At 37.1% G+C, this 21,536-nt stretch overlaps 2 protein-coding genes across 2 annotated transcripts; both read right to left on the reverse strand.

The window, feature by feature from the left end:
* Positions 1–16: 16 nt before the first annotated feature.
* On the reverse strand, positions 17–4,458 carry LOC110904651 (probable lysine-specific demethylase ELF6). The gene is made up of 6 exons (XM_022150497.2): positions 2,950–4,458; positions 2,789–2,867; positions 2,609–2,676; positions 2,349–2,499; positions 1,683–2,242; positions 17–1,611 (listed from the first exon to the last, which is right to left on the reverse strand). Exons 1-6 carry the CDS (start codon positions 4,028–4,030, stop codon positions 302–304), a joined length of 3,249 nt encoding a protein of 1,082 aa, XP_022006189.1. The 5' UTR covers positions 4,031–4,458; the 3' UTR covers positions 17–301.
* A 418-nt stretch (positions 4,459–4,876) lies between these two features.
* LOC110904653 (adenosine kinase 2) lies at positions 4,877–8,323 on the reverse strand. The gene is made up of 11 exons (XM_022150498.2): positions 8,135–8,323; positions 7,406–7,459; positions 7,042–7,120; positions 6,858–6,959; positions 6,475–6,542; positions 6,204–6,280; positions 6,022–6,119; positions 5,827–5,897; positions 5,675–5,741; positions 5,407–5,590; positions 4,877–5,317 (listed from the first exon to the last, which is right to left on the reverse strand). The coding sequence occupies exons 1-11, from the start codon at positions 8,218–8,220 to the stop codon at positions 5,175–5,177; spliced, it is 1,029 nt and encodes a 342-aa protein (XP_022006190.1). The 5' UTR covers positions 8,221–8,323; the 3' UTR covers positions 4,877–5,174.
* Between the last annotated feature and the right edge of the window lie 13,213 nt (positions 8,324–21,536).

A 21,536-nucleotide genomic window follows, 5' to 3' on the forward strand; every position in this document is an offset into this window, starting at 1 on the left:
TTACGCGACAGTATACTCAATATTTCGATTCGCATTCATCATTCAATCTCATGTTTAGACACGCGTGGTATTCAGCGATCAATTAAACCGGTAGTAACACATGCGTATTGTACACAAGCAATTCAACAAAACTACAAAAGAATCTGAATCCTGAACTTCTAGATGCATCAGCTTAACTCGATATTTAATAATAGTCCCTACCTACACAAATTACTATTCTAACCCTAACTATAGAAATAAACTTCCAAAAAAACACCAACTCGCACATAATACTTCGCTCCTGCATTGTTACCGAACAATTTCAGGACTTTACATTTACAATATGCCCGGTTTTCCTTCTGTGTCGGCTAAAGTCAGAAACAAACCTGAAGGTAAGCCCGCACCCTTCAACCTTGCATTTGTACGGTCTCTCTCCGGTGTGGACCCGCAAATGTTCAGTCCGAGCCCAGGCCCACTTAAATGTCATCTTGCAACCTTTCCAAGTGCATTTTAGAGGCCTGCTATCCTCGTGGACCCGAAAATGCAGCACCGCATATCTGTGTGAACTGAACTTCTTTCCACACCCTTCATGGGGGCACCTGTTCTTTCTATGCAACCTTAGCTCGGTTTCAGTCTTGAAACTCTTTTTGCAACCTTCATGGTTGCACTTGTGGGCCCTGTGTTCGTTTTTTCCCGGGATTCTAACATTAGAAGCCTTCGGTTGCTTTGCGGGCTTTCCTGTTACATCGGGAGCTTTTGATTTCTTTACGGGTTTCTCGGGGATTGTTTTTGTGTCGATAAATATCCCACCTTTATGCAACTCTTTACCACCTCTAGGTCTCAATCCTTCACATGGGCTTTTTATAAATCCGTCAAAACCGGATTGCTCGTATCTTTGCAATAACTCCAATTCTCTCTTCCTTTTACTTCCACTTGTTGAGCCTGGAACAGGGGTACTTTGGTCATTTTTCTTTACCGTATCATTAGAATCAGTCACGCGTTCATCAGTAGAGGACCCGCTCATCTTGGTCAATTCAGACCCTTCTTGCATCAAACCATCTTCGTCATTACCCTGCGTTACACGATCGGTTTTGGTTACCACAAAACTATTTGTACTTTTGCTGAGACTCGTTACCGGATCTTGTGGTTTTGACTTGAAGATTCTTCGTGAATACTGAATTAGACCCCCTTCTTTTTTAAGCATATGAGCCTCAGGCAACTTCTCTTTGAACTCCACATCTTTTTCAACCTTCGACAATTTCTTGATTGAACGGTTTGACTTTCTTTTTGACCGGGATTTTGTAGGCTGCCACTTAAGAATCCTTGCAGACGAGCCAACGCTTGAGGTGGGGGTTGTGTCAGCAAATAATGCATCCATAGTCAAAGACAAAGCATGATGTATCTTGTCGGTCGATAATTTAGGCCTGAGCTTAACAGAATGACGAAGATTAACATTCAATTTCATCGTCCAATCTTCTACGGGTTCATCCTCGTCTTGCTCATTGTCAATTGCAAGATTTATCAGCTCCAAATGATCCCGTGTTGCATCGTCGAATTGAACCTCGTTATATCTGAACGCGCTACCAATCTGCTCCGCAATAGTTGAAGCTTGTACCTTAATTTTCTGAAAATCTACAAGAACAGAGTTAAGTCAAAAGTCACGTAAAAAGGTCAAATCGTTCAATATTTTTTAAAAAAGTTACCTGAATGGCATATTATAAGCAGTTTTGCTCCACCCGTAGAGTCCAACAACTCTTCAATTTTACTAGCATGCTCTAAACAAAATATTCGGGGTCTTAAATACCCGTTAGACATATTCCATCCTTTATCACCATGACTCGTGACAGTTGTATCATCAATAACCACCTTTGCCGACGGCTGTATAACCGACATAAAAGGGTAACCAAGAACGCCACAAGCCACACACGGTAACGTCCCGGAATCAATTTGGAAGTCACTCGACATGTCATCATCTTCTATATGAGCAAGTGTCTCGGGGTCCAAATATAAATCTTCTTTCTGAATACGAACATCTTCAATATCGGTGACATCATCAGATTGTTTAACAACAGACGGTGACAGTGATTCAAGATCCCACAGAACTGCACGGTAAGAGGAATTTCTCCGAAGAATACTATTTAATAACTTATTTTCCTTCAAAATATCATCAATGAATTCCTTCTTAACCATTAGCTCACGTTCTTCTTTTTGGCGATTTTTCAAACGAGAACTCCGTATCCCGGGGAGCAAGGATCTAGGCACTCTGGCATTTGAACATTTTAAGAACAGTATACCCTAAGTGTTACACGCTTTCAGTTTAACGAAGACATAAATTATTATTACGTAAAAAATGAATAAACGTAGCTGACCTTGGAATAAACGACATTGTTAGTAGGTAAAGCAACTGTTGATGTGAAAGCATAGGAAGAAAATTCATTGCAGCTCGGCGTACTGCAGCTTCCTTTGCTACCGAAAGCCATTGTGGAGTTGCAAAATTAGCGGCTTCCCCGCAATTAAAACCTTTTTTAACATGAAATTATATTTGAGTTCATAATATATAGTTATATACACACATCATTAAGTATTAAGTAAAAGTTTTTATAAAAAAACAAATGTGTAAAAAAATTACCATGGCTAAATCCTATGTGGTAAGCCCTCGGAAAAGTCACTACAAATTCACCTGGGTTCTGTACTAACCTGTATATGTATAAAAAAAAAAAAAAAAAAAAAAAAAAGAATTTCAGTTAAGCGTTGTAAATAAACGGGGTGCAAGAGGTAACAACATTGATTTTGAACAAGAGTAACATACCTACAACATGGAATACCCGATTCTACAACAATTTTCGGTGATAGAAGAGTCGTCTTTTCTCCCAAGAGTGTTAGTGCAGCTGTTTAACAAAAATGACAGCACGTTACGAATAGCTAAGAAATATTCACAACGATATATATAAAGGTAAGCTTTTTCCATACCTAACCGACCTATGTCACCACGATAAGCCTTTGAACGAATTACTTCCTCGAATGCAAATGCGTAATCGCCAGGAACAGCATACCATGTCTTAGGAGAGCCAATGTGAAGGAAATTTAAGCTGTGAAGCTCATGATCTTCAACATGCCATGCAAACCAGCTGAATAACATGCCGATATATACCATAGGAGAAGTGACACCTGGAATATCATCTGGCATGAAACGCGTAAGAGATCCATGCGATCGTGCAATTACTTGTAAATTCCAAGGACAATTAGAAAGCTTCCATCCAGAAGTCCCTTCAATGTCTGACAAATTATTCACCGAATCGGCGTCTTTCTTTAACGTATTTACCGACAAACTAGGGCTACACCTTATAGATTCACCTTTCTGATTGTCACAATTGCCGGTATTATCTAGCAGTTCCGTTACAACAGAACAATCTTTATTGTATCTATTAAACGTCCTTCTCCTCCTCCTACGCTTATGCAAAAACCTAGACGGGCACACGGGTTCTCCAAATCCCGAACCCGGCACATCGTTAGCATACTCGATATATATAGGTTTTTCACACGATGCCTTCCAGAACAGCGACTCTGCACTCAACGCAGAAACATCTTTAACCATACCCAACTGGTTTCGAGCAAACGTCTTGGATTTGGATTCGAACTGGTCCAACGTATAAACCTCCCCACTTTGCCATACTTGCTTATTGACCATAACAGGAGACGGTTGACCCAACCCTGCGACAACCTCTTTCGCCCGTTTACTACCGTCATGACCCAATTCTTGATGCCTCGTCGTAAAAACAGCCCGAACCTCCCCATTGTTTACCGCATTATTAAGTTTTACATCACTCCCCAACTCCGGACTCTTCGATAGGGACTTGTTAAGGTTGGAAACTACATACTTTTTCGAAGGTTTCGGCAACGGTGGGATAACTTTACATATACCAAAGGCACCAGCTTTTTTCTCAATCTTGGAGATGTAAGCTATCGGGTCTGCGAATTCGGTGCCGGTTGGGTAAAATACAGGTGCCAATGGCAATTCTTTGAGCCAATTAGGTATCTCAACGTCCCTCATTACAGTTACTACTAACAATTCACAACCGTAATACAATCATTCAGCACACACCAAGCACGAAGAGTAAAAGGGCACAAGTGATTTGTTATTGTATGGTTTGTATCCATGGAAACCCTAGAATTTATTTGGTTATGGGATTATTACAACTGCATCTACAAATTTCTACAAATTTAGGGCAAATTGATGCTATTGAAACAGGTATGATAATGAATTGAATAGAGCGGTAAAACCTGTAAGTTTAATGGGATGCAAGTGCAACCTCTGGAGCCAAACGAGAGAGAAAGAAAGAAAGAGGGTTGTTAACGTGGTTTCTTGCCGCTTTATGTCAACCCCAAAAAAGACATCTGCGTATTTTAGAATACTCTAGTACGATTATCTTAAAATGCGCCATGTATATCCCATTTTTGCTTATCTGCCAGTTCTATTCTATCCCTCCAGAAAAGGGAAAATGAAAGCTACATAAAACAGTTTTTTTTTTTTAATATTGTTTTAGAATATAAGTCATTGTTTATTTTTATACTCTTTTTAACTTTAAAAAAAATAGCTTTGAATGTTAAGAATAGCATTTGTTTTTATATTAAAACTAAATATCCATTTAAAATTTCAAATGGTGAAATTTGAACGGTTTGTCATGTATTTTACAAGCGAGCTCGGGTTTGACCCGTTTAGGTTTACGGATCTAGCTAGAAGTCCGTTAGCTGGTGTGATGTGGTGGGAAGAAGGTTGTTGAGCGAGCGGCAGCGAGGGCATTGGTTATTGACATACAGACTATTTACTACTGTGCAATGGCGTATGTGACGCATACAATGCGTTCAAAAAGATGTAGATAAGTTATCACAGGGTATGTATAAAACCAGAATCAACACTCAGCCTTTGATAATCTTGAGCAAAGAGGTTACAACAAAATTTATTCATCGCTGTAAACGACACAACTCAGGCTTCAAAAACATACAGCAACTGAAATCAAACGGAAGCAAAAGTAAAGTAAACAGGTATAGTAAACCTCAACTTTCACCAGCTAATTTGGTTTAGGAGGCAAATAACAATGCAAAGTAGCACAACAATATAGATAGAAGACCCCAATAGAAACCGGCACAAGAAAATTGGCCCAACCACCTTCCACTGGGGGATAAATTCTAAAAATCTACTTAAATTCTGGCTTCTCGGGGTAGGTGCAGCCTGATCTTTGGATGATCACGTTGGATGCGTAGCACCCGGCTCTCACGCATTCCTCAATTGGCTTCTCAAGAACCAACTGAGACAAGAAACCTCCAACAAATGCATCACCTGTATACAAATTACACATACATATAATCAATATGTTTATTTTCTATTTGCTCACCAAAGATGTATGATAGATATAAAATTGTACAGACCTGCTCCGTTGGTGTCAACGAGTTTCTCCTTTGGCAAGTAGATGACGGGATATGTCGTAACTTTCCCATCCTGAGCAACCACAACAGGATCAGCACCCTGAGTGATCACGGTAATCCTCTTGTGGGTCCCGGATGCTTTAGGCAATTGAGAGATCTTGATTGCGATCTCCTCCACGTTATCGGTCTGAAAGGCGAAAAATTTTGTGTTTTTAGCGTTTTTTAATCGTATACAGTTACTTATCATGTTTAATCACCGACAAGTTCTTACCTCCCAGCCATGAACCTTTGAGAAGGTTCTTGCTTCGGTTTCATTTCCAAAAACATAATCCACATACCTGCATTGTTATTTAATACAAAATGAAATAAGAAAGTTTCTATGTGTGGTTAAAAAAACTTGATCAAGCAACAGATTTAACTCACGGTAAGGCTTTCTCTTGAACATCCTTGAAGAACTCACAGATGAATGGAGCAGATAGGTTCATTGTGAAAACCTACAGGTTTTAAGAAAGTCAAAAACAAAAATAAAACTTAGGGGCTGTTTGGTTTGAGGGTAGCGGTTTCCATTTGCAATCCAACAGGTTTAACAAATATATATATATATATATAATTAATTACCTTGTTTGTCGCAGCAGCATGCTCAGCTACAAGCTGAATTGATTCAGGAGACACCGTAAGGAAAAATCCAGCAATATAGATGTACTTGGCCTTTTCAACTGTCAAAAATCAGTTATCTTAGCAAACAGAAAAATGTATGGAGACACAGAAATATTTAAAAAAATGGAGTCGGGAATCAGTACCGAGTGCCCAGTTCTCTGGACGCTTTAAGTGCTCTGACTTGTAGCAGTTGGCAGCAGACAGGTTGGCAATAAGAGACCTGATAAAAGCAAGAATCTTTGTTAAATTACTATTACAAAGATATATTCCGGTTTGATTATAATATTTATGCATCACTGCATCTTTCAAAAAAAGGAGGAAGCAAACACTTTTGCGTTGAAAATGTTTCCAAATTAACATGAATACTGTGTAAAGTTGAGAAACATGTTTGGAGATGAAAATTGATTTACTAACCTCTCGCCACCAACAACACAGACAGCACATGTACCGGTTGGTGCGGTTTCATCCTCATAATAGTGCACCTAAATAACAGCGTCATTAAGAAAAATGAATTTCATACATAACTACATAAGTAAAACAGTACTGTGTGTTTGGATGTGTGTTTTGAAAGTAATTACGTGATTTGAATAATCATGATCAGATTATCAGTTGTAACAAAACGAAAAGTAGTAAAGTAAGTTTGGATGTTTAAACAGTATGAAAGTTCTAATACAAAAATACTTGACCCCTAAATTAACAGATAATCAGAAACCAAAGTTTTTTACCAAACACTAAAAACACAAATCCAAACACCGCCCATATAACTCCAAACGGAAAAAAAGAAAGAAGATTAATACATTAACACCAGCACTTTTTGAGTTCTTTGCCATCTCCTCACCATACTTGTCCTTTCCAACACAGCCCATATAACTCGTTGCACCAGGGATTTGAAGCATCCACTGAGAACCAACATAAAAAGGGTAATCCGTATTTTCACTTACATAGATTAAAATGAAAAAAAAAAATCATTCAACTACTTACTTGGGCAACTCGGATTGAGTTTTGAGTAGCACCTCCAGCAATGTACTCTACAGTGTATTTGGAAGACATTTCTTCATACCTAAAAAGAAGCCAAACCAAAACAAGATCATTATAATCAATAACATAACAATATAATGCAGCATGTGATCTTAAACTGCTAGATCCTTGTAAACCCTTGTTAGGGTGTTACAAGAAAGATATGATCAAGCATGCCATTATATACCATGCCCTGATAACTCAAGATGATTATCCCTAATTTATGATGTATTATAAAACATTAATATGTTAATCTTAATCCGGATAAATTCTATAATGCAATAAGAAAATGTTGCCGATGTGATTGATTAGGGTGAAGAACACTTACATGGGCAAATGCTTGTCTTCAGCAAGGATAGCATTGTTCAACTTGATATCATATCTAAATTTTCAAAAAATAAGAGGTTAGAGAATAATCGATACCACTCCTCAAACGAGATCACAAACCAACAGTTGATATTCAATATTGATAATCGAAATCGTTTAACATCCATATAGATTATCTTTCTCATACATACATGTAACATTAGCTCAAAATACCTCTAGTGGTAACAAAAAAAATAAACAAACAAAAAAAATAAATAATCAAAGGTGTATGTACAGTAACTATTGGATCAGGCAATAAAAATACCATGAAAGCATGCTACATCTAAGCCAAATATTGTTGATTTTTATCAAAGAATCAAGATCCAAACCCATATAATACAGTTAGATACAAAAATCAAGAAAACAACAATAAAAAAAACATAGCATATGAAATCTAAAAACAATATAATAATTGAATCCAAAATAAGCTAAGTTCTGTTACTTAAACTTAAATTAAGCTACTTGCAACTCCTATATATGCTGCTACATTATTCTCAAAAGCTTACGAACCCTAGATCTAAAACCCTAACTGACAGTACAATCAAAGCAAAGCAAACTAACTTAATAAAAGAAAAGGTCAGATCTGTACTAAAGATAAACAAAACAACAATACTAAATCTAGATCAAAAGAGTATGAAGTCAGATCTAAACAATCACATCAGTTAAAGCATGAAAGAGAAAGGGGGTTTACTTGGTGAGGAAACCTTCGTCAACAACGGCTGAAATGTCGAGAAGGGGGTTACCCATACCCAACAAGACTCCTTCATATTCTGCCATTGTAGAAGAAGAAGGACGGGGATTTATGATGAGGAGATGATAATGGATGCAAGATCTGAGGGGCGAGGCGAAGAAAGAGTGAAGGGGAGTGAAGAGTATTTATAGTAGAAGTTGGGGATGGGTTGGGTTGGTGAAATCTAAAATGTCGGCCTCTCACCAACTCTATTATTCACCACTATTTTCTTTCAATTCTTAAATTATTTTTAAGCAGATGTAAAATTCGTGTAACACGAGTGGTTTTCAAAGTTATCGGTTTGGTTTCATGGTTAATTGTCTTAAAGGGTTTTAAAACGTAGCGGATGGTTAGGTTTGGGATTTATATCACAAGTTTGATGTATGAAACTCGATAGGGCTATAGTATATATTTAGGTGTGATCTTAGGTCATGGGGTGTATCTTAACATTTGGGGTGTTAACAGTGACACGGATGGCATGTTAACCTCCGTAGTGTAAATTTTATTTTCTTGTTTTATACAAATATCCCTTAAAAAAATTGGGATACCCCTGAATTTTAGAGATCCGCCACTGTTACCTTGTATTGTATATCACTCTCTCTTTGTGTTAAAGGGCGTTAAAAAGAGTATTTGTTAACATGTTAACCGAATGTTAAGAGATTGAATTAATTACTATTTTCTTTTTAAACAAAAAACCACTAAAAAGTAGTGGTTGGATGAAGTTAACAAGATTAAACTATTTCCTTGAAATGTGACTAAGTAAGATGAGGAAAAATGAACGATGTAACAATTAGATGAAGTTAAGAGGATTAAACTATACCTTATGCCTTATATATTACATTTCAAATTAGGATTTAATAAAGATTGTGAACTGTGAAGTTGGCTAAGCATATTACCCTATATATTAAAAAACGGATGTTTTGAACAATACAAAACTGGATAAGATTATGATAATATATACAGTGTTTTTTTAATACTTTAATTATCTTTTTTACTTTTTAAGTTAGATAAGCTTGTGTCAACCGGTACTGGTATTGAAAATACCAGTACGGTTATCGGTACATAAAGGTAAAAACCGACACCAGCCTGGTACAGAAAACACCAAAAGTCGGTATCGAATTGATATTGAAAATCTTTTATTTCGGGAAATTCGGTACTGCTACCCGGTACCATTTGCTCATCCCTGATCACGGGTGTCGTACGAACAACAACGGTATCATGCAACTTTTTTTGTTGATTTCTTCAACTTTTAATGATTTCTTTTTTTAGTTTCAGGGGTAGGGATGAGCTTGGTGCCAACCAATACCGAATTGGTACTGGTACAGAAAATGCCAGTTACGGTACCGGTATATGAATGTAAAAAATAGTAGCGAACCGGTACCAGGAACGCCAAAAGTCGTACCGAATTGGTACTTAAGATCTTTCGGTTCGGGAAATTCGGTACAGGTACCCAGTATCATTTGCTCATCTCTAACCATAGGTTTCATACGAACAACATTATTACCATACAACTTTTTTAGTTGATTTTCTTTTGGTTATCTTTTAGTGTTTTTTTCTATATTTTCTTTTTATTCTTGTCAGCAGTTTCTGTGTGCAACGCGCTCGTAGTGATTTCAAAACACATGTAAATACAGACTAAACAACAAAACACGTTCGCCGCAACGCGGCAATAGTAAAAAACTAGTTAGATTAATTGACATTCATATGGGCTCGCAATGGGCCTTCTCATTCAAACAAATAATTATCTAATCGTTAAGTCATGCCAATTGCTAAGTCCCATTTAAGCATCTAACCCAATTCAGTTTAGGGTTAGAAGTGTAAACTAAATAAAAAAATAATAATAATACTGTAACTCTATAATCTTTCTATACTAATAAATAAAAATCCTTTTTGGACACGTGTCATTCTTTGGTAATTTCTCACCCTTAGTTTTTTATTTATCTCTTTTATTAAATATCATAATAATATTAAACATCAATTTAACTAAATCTATTTATCTCTTTTGTTTAATTGATTTCTTTTTTAACTCTAAAGTTTCAATCTTTGGCAATTTAAGTCTAAAGTTTCGATCTTTGGTCTTTTAACCCCTTTGATTAATTTGATTTTTCACTTCTAATTCAAAAGTTTTCATCTTTTGCAATTTAACCCCTTTATTTTTTTTTTACTTTCAATCCAAAACTTTTTATCTTTTGCAATTTAGTCTCAACATTTTTTTTACTTTCAACTTTAGTCTCTTATATATTTTTCATCTTTTATAAGTTCTCCGTTTAACGTGTCGTTCTAAATTTCTGACTTAACACGCCGCAACGTGCGTGTGGGGTTCAACGTTTTTCATCTATTTTTTTTCTGTTTGACATGTCCGTCGCAGCGCGTCTATTTTTCCCCCTTTTATAGGTCTATCGCAACGTGCGAGTCAGAGATCGACTTAGTTATTTTTTTCTCGGATTTACACACAGGCTCGTGGTCATGTGAGAAACATTTGTCTTTCATCTAACATGATATATAACTATTGAATTTCTTTCCGCATTGCGGCGGGTAGTAAATCTAGTTATAAATAATAAATAAATTAAAGTCAAATTGGTCAAATATATATTTAGCACTGTTCACAAATTGTTTTGTTAATATATAGAACTAGTTGATGCCTCGTCCGTGTTGCGGGACGATGGCCGAATAATGAGCGAGTGTTAGGCAGCTCATTGACACGAAAAACAATTAAATCGAGTCAACCAACTAAAGCAAAACACTTTTATAGTTTTGAAAAAAAAAACTAAAACAATGGCAATATTGTAATTTTTATCTGAGGGAAAGTTGTATTTTTTGACTGTGGTAAAATCGTAATTTGCCAAAAGCTAAAGTAATGTTAGTACTGTAAATTTGAACCAGGGGCAAAGTTATAAATTTTCACAGGGGCAAATTCGCAATTTTGAACTTGGGGTAACAACGTAATATAAATTTGAACTTAGGGCACAATCGTAATTTTAAGCTGGAGGCAAAAGCAATTTTATTTTGAACCGAGTGCAAAATCGTAATTTTGAGTTTGAGGCAAAAACATAATTTTATTTTGAAATAGGGAAAAAACGTAATTTTGAATCGAGGGCGAAAGCACAATTTTTTAAACGGGGAAAAATCACATTTTTGAACAGAGGGCAAAATCGTAATTTTTAGCTCGGGGCAAAAACATAATTTTATTTTGAACTGGGGGCGAAAAGGTAATTTTGAGTTGAGGGCAAAACCACAATTTTATTTTGAATGGAGGGAAAAATCGTAATTTTGAGCTGGGGACAAAATCGTAATTTTTTTTGAGATGGGGGCAAAACCGTAATTTTAAAGAGGGGCAAAAACGTAATTTCAGAATGGATATAAAATAATAAATTGGTTGGTCCAATGGGGAGTGTCAGACAAAGTCGTAATTTTGAATTGAGGGCAAGAGCGTAATTTTGAGACGGGGACAAAAAACGTAACTTTATTTTGAGTTGGGGGCAAAAACGTAATTTTAAAATGGATATAAAATAATAAATGTATTGGTCCAATGGGGGAGTGTCAGGCAGCTGCCTGGCACTATTCCCCCATTTGGTAAATGTAGATATCTGCCTGACATTATTCCCCCATTTGGTAAATGTAGATATAGGAAATATATAGAATTGTGGATCGGTTTTGATTACTAATTGGGTTTTTTTGTACAACAAAAGGGACAAACTCCCTTAGCATATGTTTGTGTTTTGCAAAAATAGTTTTAATGAAGTCATCAGTAGGGAGAGATGAAAGCTTAAGTTAACCTGGTCAAATGTTAAACCCTAACAAATATGTATTAGTCATCTAACATGAAATTCAAACCATAAAGCCATGTGTAGTCATAAAGCCTCTTGTGGGGCGTTATGCCATACGTGTCGTGCCACGTCACACGGGGGCTTTATGGGGCGTTATATCACTAGAGCCCGTAGTCATAAAGCCCCTACCCATCATTACCTATTTAATAATTTTCAATATTATTAATTAATTATAAAAAAAGCTTACTTGTTTGTGATTGGCCAAAGCTTGAAAGGAATCTCCACAACGCCGTTATTATCATCGCGCCACCTCAAAAATTTTTGGCCATAACGCCCTCCGTTTCGATGTTCTTGGGCGTTTTCGGGCGCTATGTGGGGGCATACCGCCCCACTACGTATAACCTAACAAATAATCTCAAACTTCTGATAAGTTGTTTTCATTCACACGATTCAATGTCACCGGGTTATGAAAACTCTATGTTCATAAACATTATGCAATAATTAATGATGTTTCCAACAAACGAAAGATCCAAACGCACATATACACAACAGCATAGGCGACTATAATACCCCCAAGATAGCTATTAGATATTGAAAACATGAAAAAAAAAAAAAAAAAAGAAAAAAAAGAACTTATCATGCATCGTGCTATCAAATGAGAAAGTACTAACCTAAGAAAAAAAGAGCAGATATAGGGAACATGAAAACAAAATCAGAGGCCTTGAGGCTAAGAGAATGAGAACCTGAGAGTTCACAATTTTTTAGGTTATAAAAATTAACTAGATGTAAGACCCCGCCGCGTTGCGGCCGGGGCTTACAAATTCAGCCGGCATGGGTTAGTTAATAATTAAGGGGCTACTTATTTACCTCTTAATGAGGGTCTGAATGGTTCAGACCTCTTACTGGTTCAACACTAATGATTCATACTGTTTGTTTCGTGAGTAAATGTCTGAATGTTTCATACATTTGCATCTGAATGGTTCAGACATTTGCAACTGAATGATTAATTATTATACTGAGTCTCAATGGTTAAGACCTCTAATATGAATTGGTCAGACATTTATCTTTGAACGGTTAAGCATTACTGTCTCTTAATAATTCAGACGTCATACAACTTAAGCATTTAATAGTTCAGACTTCTTACTGATTCATCACTTAATCATTCAAAAGTTACCAAACAGCCCCTAAACATTATACATGAGCTCCATGTTACGGCCGATGTATTCTGTACCGGTACCCACTTTTCTCATTTTCGGTACCGCTACCGAACGGGTCCCGTGCTCATCCCTACCTAACAATGTTACCAATTAATGGTATATAAATAAATAAATACTATAGTACATGGTTTTATCATAAAGCAATGTCCAACTTTATAAGCTAAAAATACAAGTATTAATACCTAACAATGTTACCAATTAATAGTATATAAATGGATGCATGCAACTTTACTAATATAAACAAAACAATTTTTTAATAGTGAGGGTCTAATAGAGAAAAAAGCATGTTGTACAAGTGATGAATGCATGAAATAAAGATAAAGCATATGTTACAACATTGTGAAGCCTACACCTATTACAAATTACAAATTGATAATATATAATAAATAAGGTACAACAACTTAAGCTAAATTTACAACTACAAATATTACGAAATGTTATGAAATAATAGTATATAAATATATTAATAAACATTGTGGGCCCCTTTGAGTTGCAACAACTTGCATGAAGATAAGGCAATCTTTTGCAGCGGCTTTGCCAATTAAAATAAATAAATTTAAGTGGTCAATATCCTAATTTCAAAAACTACACTGGCACAGTAACACGATGTGAATTGATATATATATATAATGAGCCCATACTTGGATCATGAAATAGTAAAAAAATGCAATGGTCCCCTCAACTTGGACAAATATTTTTGAAATATTTTTTAACGAAAACGTATTTCCATAATATAAATTTGCAACACATTGTTGCATTGTGTTGTTGTACCTTAAGCATAGGGTGTTTTTAAAAAAAATATGATTTTTCACTTTTAACCCAAATGTTTTCACTTTTGTATTTTAACCCTCTTCAATTTTTTACTTTTAACCCAAAATTTTTCATCTTTTGTAATTTAACCCAAAAATTTTTTATTTACAGCTTTGGTCCCCAGTACTTTTTATCTTTCGCAAGTTTTTTGGTTTACGTTTCGTTCTAAAATTTGCGAGTTAATACGTCGCAACGTGCGTGTGTGGTTCAACGTTTTTGGTTTACTTTTTCACATTTGACAGGTATGTCGCAACGTGTCCATTTTCCCCCTTTGACAAGTTTGCCGCAACGGGAGAATCCTACATCGACTTAGTTATCCTTTTCTACGTTATTTTGCGAGTTAACACGGCGCAACGTGCATGTGTGGTTCAGCGTTTTTACGTCTATTTATTCTATTTAACAAGTTTGTGGCAACGCGTGGGTTCTAAATCGACATAGTTATTGTAATACCCCGAACCTTAACGTGCTGGTTATAAACGTGTGAAATATGTAATTTATATTTCATATATTGTTAAACGATTAAGATGATTGTGTGAAAGGTGAAATATCTTGACAAACCTTGGCTAATATAGGAGACCGTTAATATTAATAATTAAATATATTATTTTATTTACCTTACTCCGTTTTTAATGAAACTTAGGTTAAAACGTAGATAAAAATATGCTCGTTCTAATGACGTATTCGTCGTTTTATAAAACATCATATTTTAAAAGTTATACAAGAAAAACGAGTTAAGCAGCTGAATTAATATATATAAGCAAGCAAGCTAGCAGGTCAAGCAGGTAGGTAGGCACGTTAATGGAATCCCACGGATTTGAGGTGCCTGCTTGCTTGCTTTAAATAAGAGTCTCAGTAGTTTGTTTATGTTTAGGTACCAGTTTCTTTAACGGGAATGTTCTAGTATAGAGAATCCTGAGTATACGATACCCCGTTGGGTGTTGTTAATAGTCGTTTTTGGAGCGCGAGTAGGAGCAGGAGTAGGGAAACTCTACATCAACGTGCCGTAGATAGTTTTGAGGTATACTCTCGTTTAAGTTTATGTTTAGTTATTTATTATTTATTTTTAGTAGTTAATATTAGTTTTATTATTAGTAATAATATATTAGTAGTAGTAGTGTTAGTATTATTTTTAGGTACTAGGGTTATTGTCAGGGGCGGGTATTGGGTAGCCTAGCCTTAGTTAGGCATGGACTGATCACCCATGCTTAAACAAGGCAGGGTTAACCAATATCCAACCATGATAATGACTAGTTAGGTGTACCATTACCTAACCTAGGATTATGTAATTGTGTCAGGACCTTGAGACATAACCCAGTATTACTAGCGGCTGTTAAGCAATTGCTAATCAGGTGAGTTATCATACTTGTCTTTTAAACTGTGATAGTATACTCGTCCATAACTGGTAATAATGAGAATGCTGCAGTATGCATGTGTCAGTAGGGGTATATGGGATCCTATTATGCTTAATGAGGTGTGTCACTCTGGGAAGGGTAATAAGGTGTTGTACCCACAGGCACTTCGTGCTTATAAGGTCCAGCGACACACACTCATACCTATGTGACGACCGTAGGGGGACACAGCTGGAGGACCAGTATGTCTCTTGTACGGTGGTTTGTGACAAGTCAAATGTGACCTATAAGGTTCAATGAGGCCCGACCTGACTATAATGTGGTCACATGCCCATATTGTGTATGCATATAATGTAAACTGTGGTCTGTCTTTATAAAAATTGTATAGTATGAGCTCACCAGTATATATCTGACGTCGTTTTGAGTATACTTATCTCAGGTGAGTCATGAGGAAAGCTATAGGAACTACTTGACAGTTGTGGAGTTTTAGAAGATCAAGTAGTTCTTAGTTGCCAAAAGTTTGTAAATAAATAAAGTGTTTTACTCAGACTATTATAAGTTTTAATGAAAGTTTAGTTTGTTTCCGCTGTAAGTGTATCAATTGTGCACAATCACCCGGGTTACACGATGGGTGTTACAGTTGGTATCAGAGCCCAAGGTTTTAGCGAATTAGGTATTGCAGGAATGCCTAAGCTTTAACCAGTAGTTATCTAAAGTAATAGCACACTCACACTAGGCCAAATAACATGTACTCAGGAAAAGTACTTGCATAGTCAGTTGAGTGACGCTAGAAGAAGTAAACTATGTTGTGCCTTTCTATGTGCTATATATATATACATGTATATATATATCTCTATGTGATGTATATAGTTGTTACATTATAATGATGTATCATACATACTAGTAACTCTTTATACTCATATTCCTATAGGAAAGAGACAATGTCTGAACATAGAGATGAACAAGGGTCTAGAAATAATCAGAATAACAGAAGGAGAGAGGAAGATTCTTATAGGACTCGAACTCCCTCTCATAGTGTCAGGTCCCGGTCTAGTACAAACATGCGTCTAAATACTAAGGATATCCACAATATAGCTGTGGAAGTGGCTAAGGTATTGAAGAATGCACAAACCGGTAATGTTAACCAATCTGGAGAACGACATGAAGAAAGCTCAGCAGCCTCCACGCCAGTTCAAAGGGAAGGAATGGGCGAAAGGAAAAACACTATTGCAACCATGCCACTAGAAGGAAAAGGTGAATATTCCAAATCAAAGGAATGTACTTATAAGCACTTCATGTCCTGTAAACCTCAGTCCTTTGACGGAAGAAAGGGAGCACTAGAAGCTCAAGACTGGCTCAACAGAATGGAGTCAGTATTAGACATATGTGAGTGTGATGACCGCAACAAAGTACGGTTCGCGGTACATATGTTTGAAGCTGAAGCCCTTCACTGGTGGAACATTGTGGTCCGAACAGAGGGAAAAGAAAAGGTTAAGGAGATGAAGTGGGAGGAGTTTATTCAAAAGTTTCTTGCTAAGTATTGTCCTCCCAGTGAGACTGAGCAACTGGAAGTGGAATTCTTTCAGTTAAAAATGGGAAATAAAACCTATCGAGAATATGTTTCTCGTTTCAACGACATATCTCGACTGGTTTCGCATTGACAGAGGAACAAATGACCAATAGGTTTATTTGGGGTCTACCCTCTGAAATGAGGGTGTTTATCAAATCCAAATCCCCCAAGACTTTTGCAGAAACTGTTGAGGCTGGCGCCGTCATGGCTGTCGAGATGATTCTGCGGCAGGCTGAATCTCCCGCACCAAAAAGAAAGTGGGAAGAAAGAAAGGGGGACACCCGGAATAACAACTTTAAAAGGCCTAAAACATTTCCTTAATGTCAAGTTTGCAAACGCTTTCATACGGGGGAATGTCGTTTTCCTTGTCCAAATTGTAAAAAGACGGGTCGTGCTCTTCAAGAATGCAAGGAAAAGAAGAAGTGTTTCAAATGTGGAGACCCTAACCACATGAGATCTGAATGTCCCGAACTCAAAAGAAATGATAGGACACAACCAAATCAGCCAAAAGGGCGGGCATTTGTACTCACCACGGAAGAAGCCAAGACCAATACAGACGTTATCATGGGTACGTATCTCATAAATGATGTATATGCGCGTGTGTTATTTGATACCGGTGCAAATAGAAGTCTAGTGTCGACTACCTTTAGACCTTACTTGAACCAGTCGTCCCAAACCCTAGATCATGCCTTTACAGTAGAAATGGCTGATGGAAGTCAAAGAGAGATAGTTGACATAGTTAAGAATTGTAAAATAAGCTTAAACAACCATGTTATCCCTATAGACCTAATGCCTAGGGAACTTGGAGAATTCGACATAGTCATAGGAATGGACTGGTTGACACCATATCATGCGGAAGTTATATGTGACAAAAGGATCGTCCGACTCCGATTACCCAACGGCAAACAACTAACTGTATCGGGAGACCGCACTTACAAGACAAAGAACCTCATCACGATAGCAAAAGCACATAAATGCCTAAGGAAAGGGTATGTTGCTTTTCTAGCATATGTCATAAACACTACAGAAAAGCAGAAGGTCGAGGACGTGCCAGTAGTACGAGAATACCCCGAAGTGTTTCCTGATGAGCTCCCAGGACTACCGTCGGATAGACAGGTTGAGTTTCGCATTGACCTAGTTCCCGGTACATCACCGATTGCTAAGTCGCCGTACAGACTAGCCCCGACCGAAATGCAAGAACTCAAGAAGCAACTACAAGAGTTGCTTGACAAGGGGTTTATCCAACCTAGTTCGTCACCATGGGGAGCACCCATCTTGTTTGTCAAGAAGAAAGATGGGACGATGCGCCTGTGCGTCGATTATAGAGACTTAAATAAAGCCACTATAAAGAATAAATACCCTTTGCCCAGGATCGACGACTTGTTTGATCAATTACAAGGGGCAAGCTATTTCTCTAAAATAGACTTGAGGTATGGATACCACCAAGTGAAAGTTGCACCAGAAGACATACCTAAGACTGCCTTCAGGACTAGGTATGGTCATTATGAATTTTTGGTAATGCCATTTGGATTAACCAACGCACCTGCAGTGTTCATGGACCTCATGAACAGGGTTTGTAAACCTTACCTCGATAAGTTTGCGATCGTTTTTATTGACGATATCCTTATCTACTCTAAGAACGAGGTAGAACATGAGCAACACCTGAGAGCAGTCCTTGAATTGCTCAAGAAAGAAAAACTCTAAGCAAAGTTCTCTAAGTGTGAATTTTGGATACGTGAGGTGCAATTCCTAGGCCACGTGATAAATGAACATGGAATACAAGTTGACCCTGCAAAGATCGAGGCCATCAAGAAATGGGAAGTACCGAAGAATCCCACTGAAATCAGAAGATTTCTGGGGTTAGCAGGATACTATAGAAGGTTTATTCAAGACTTCTCAAAGATTGCAACACCATTAACCACACTAACCCAGAAAGCCTCTTAAGTTTAATTGGGGACCTAAACAAGAAGAAGCCTTTAACACATTAAAGCATAAGTTATGTAGCGCCCCAATATTGTCACTTCCTGAGGGAATAAAAGATTTTGCCGTCTATTGTGATGCATCTCACTATGGTATGGGATGTGTACTCATGCAAAGAGGCAAAGTGATTGCCTACGCCTCTAGACAGTTGAAGATTCATGAACGGAACTACACAACCCATGATTTGGAACTTGGTGCCATAGTGTTCGCATTAAAAATTTGGAGGCACTATCTTTACGGTACAAAGTGCACTACTATCTATAGTGACCATAAAAGTTTAAAACACATATTTGAGCAGAAGGAGCTCAATATGCGTCAGAAACGATGGATGGAGTTATTAAGTGATTACGACTGTGAGATCCAATACCATCCAGGTAAGGCAAACATAGTAGCAGATGCTCTAAGTAGAAAAGAGAAACCTCAACCAATAAGAATTCGTGCAACCAGAATAGAGGTTAAAACTAGTCTCTTAGATCAAGTTAAGAATATACAACAAGAAGTCTTAAAAGAGAATTATATTGTAAAAGAAAGAATGATTGGGAGACTGAAGCTACTGACAATGGGAAATGATAATATCCTTAGGTTCAACAATAGGATATGGGTTCCTAATTTTGGAAGACTGCAGGATACAATCTTAGATGAAGCTTATAAGTCTAAGTATTCCATTCACCCTGGCAGTGACAAGATGTATAAGGATTTAAGGAGAGATTATTGGTGGCTAGGAATGAAGCGGTCTGTTGCCCATTATGTGGAAAAATGCCTTACATGCCTTAAGGTGAAGGCAGAACATCAAAAACCCTCTGGATACTTGCAACAACCAGAGATCCCAGAATGGAAATGGGAGAAAATCACCATGGATTTTATTACGAAGCTCCTAAGGTAAAGTCACAGTTATGATACTATTTGGGTAATAGTGGACAGACCGACCAAGTCTGCACACTTCGTGCCAATTCGTGAGGACTATAAGATGAACATGCTAGCTCAAATTTACATCAAAGAAATAGTCTCGCGACATGGGGTGCCTGTATCGATCATATCAGATAGAGATAGTCGTTTCACATCTAAATTCTGGAAAAATTTCCAACAAGAGTTGGGAACCAAGCTTAATCTAAGCACTGCATATCATCCTCAGACGGATGGGCAGAGTGAACGGACTATTCAGACATTAGAAGATATGCTTCGGGCTTGTGTAATTGATTTTGGTGGAAGTTGGGACACTCATCTACCACTCATCGAATTCGCCTACAATAATAGCTATCACGCCAGCATCAAAGCTGCACCTTATGAAGCTTTATACGGAAGAAGGTGCCGAACTCCTATCTGTTGGACGGAAGTAGGGGAAAGTCAACTATCAGGACCAGAAATCATTGTGGAGACAACAGAAAAGATCCAGCAAATCAAAGAAAAGATGAAAAGTGCTCAAGATCGACAAAATAGTTATGCAGATCAGAGGCGTAAACCCCTAGAGTTCCAACTAGGGGATACAGTAATGCTTAAGGTATCACCTCTGAAAGGAGTGATTCGGTTTGGAAAGAAGGGAAAGTTGAAACCCCGATACATTGGGCCGTTTGAAGTAACAAGCAAAGTAGGACCAGTGGCTTATCGGCTAAAACTTCCTGAACAACTGGCAGGAATACATAATACTTTCCATGTATCAAATTTAAGGAAGTGCCTAGTGGACGAAGCCCAGCAAATACCCCTGGAAGACGTACAGGTTGACGAAAAACTCAACTTCATTGAAGAACCACTACAAATCGGAGATAGGAAGGTTAAAAAGTTACGCAAGAAGGAAATCCCATTAGTAAGAGTCAAGTGGAACGCACGTCATGGACCCAACTTTACATGGGAACTAGAAAACATAATGAAAGATAAGTACCCTCATCTTTTTAAGTAATGACAAATTTCGAGGACGAAATTTTTGTAAGGAGGGAAGGATGTAATACCCCGAACCTTAACGTGCTGGTTATAAACGTGTGAAATATGTAATTTATATTTCATATATTGTTAAACGATTAAGATGATTGTGTGAAAGGTGAAATATCTTGACAAACCTTGGCTAATATAGGAGACCGTTAATATTAATAATTAAATATATTATTTTATTTACCTTACTCCGTTTTTAATGAAACTTAGGTTAAAACGTAGATAAAAATATGCTCGTTCTAATGACGTATTCGTCGTTTTATAAAACGTCATATTTTAAAAGTTATACAAGAAAAACGAGTTAAGCAGCTGAATTAATATATATAAGCAAGCAAGCTAGCAGGTCAAGCAGGTAGGTAGGCACGTCAATTGAATCACACATCGACGGATTTGAGGTGCCTGCTTGCTTGCTTTAAATAAGAGTCTCAGTAGTTTGTTTAGGTACCAGTTTCTTTAACGGGAATGCTCTAGTATAGAGAATCCTGAGTATACGATACCCCGTTGGGTGTTGTTAATAGTCGTTTTTGGAGCGCGAGTAGGAGCAGGAGTAGGGAAACTCTACATCAACGTGCCGTAGATAGTTTTGAGGTATACTCTCGTTTAAGTTTATGTTTAGTTATTTATTATTTATTTTTAGTAGTTAATATTAGTTTTATTATTAGTAATAATATATTAGTAGTAGTAGTGTTAGTATTATTTTTAGGTACTAGGGTTATTGTCAGGGGCGGGTATTGGGTAGCCTAGCCT

This window comes from Helianthus annuus, chromosome 14 (genome assembly GCF_002127325.2).
Source record: "Helianthus annuus cultivar XRQ/B chromosome 14, HanXRQr2.0-SUNRISE, whole genome shotgun sequence".
NCBI classification, from domain to species: domain Eukaryota; kingdom Viridiplantae; phylum Streptophyta; class Magnoliopsida; order Asterales; family Asteraceae; genus Helianthus; species Helianthus annuus.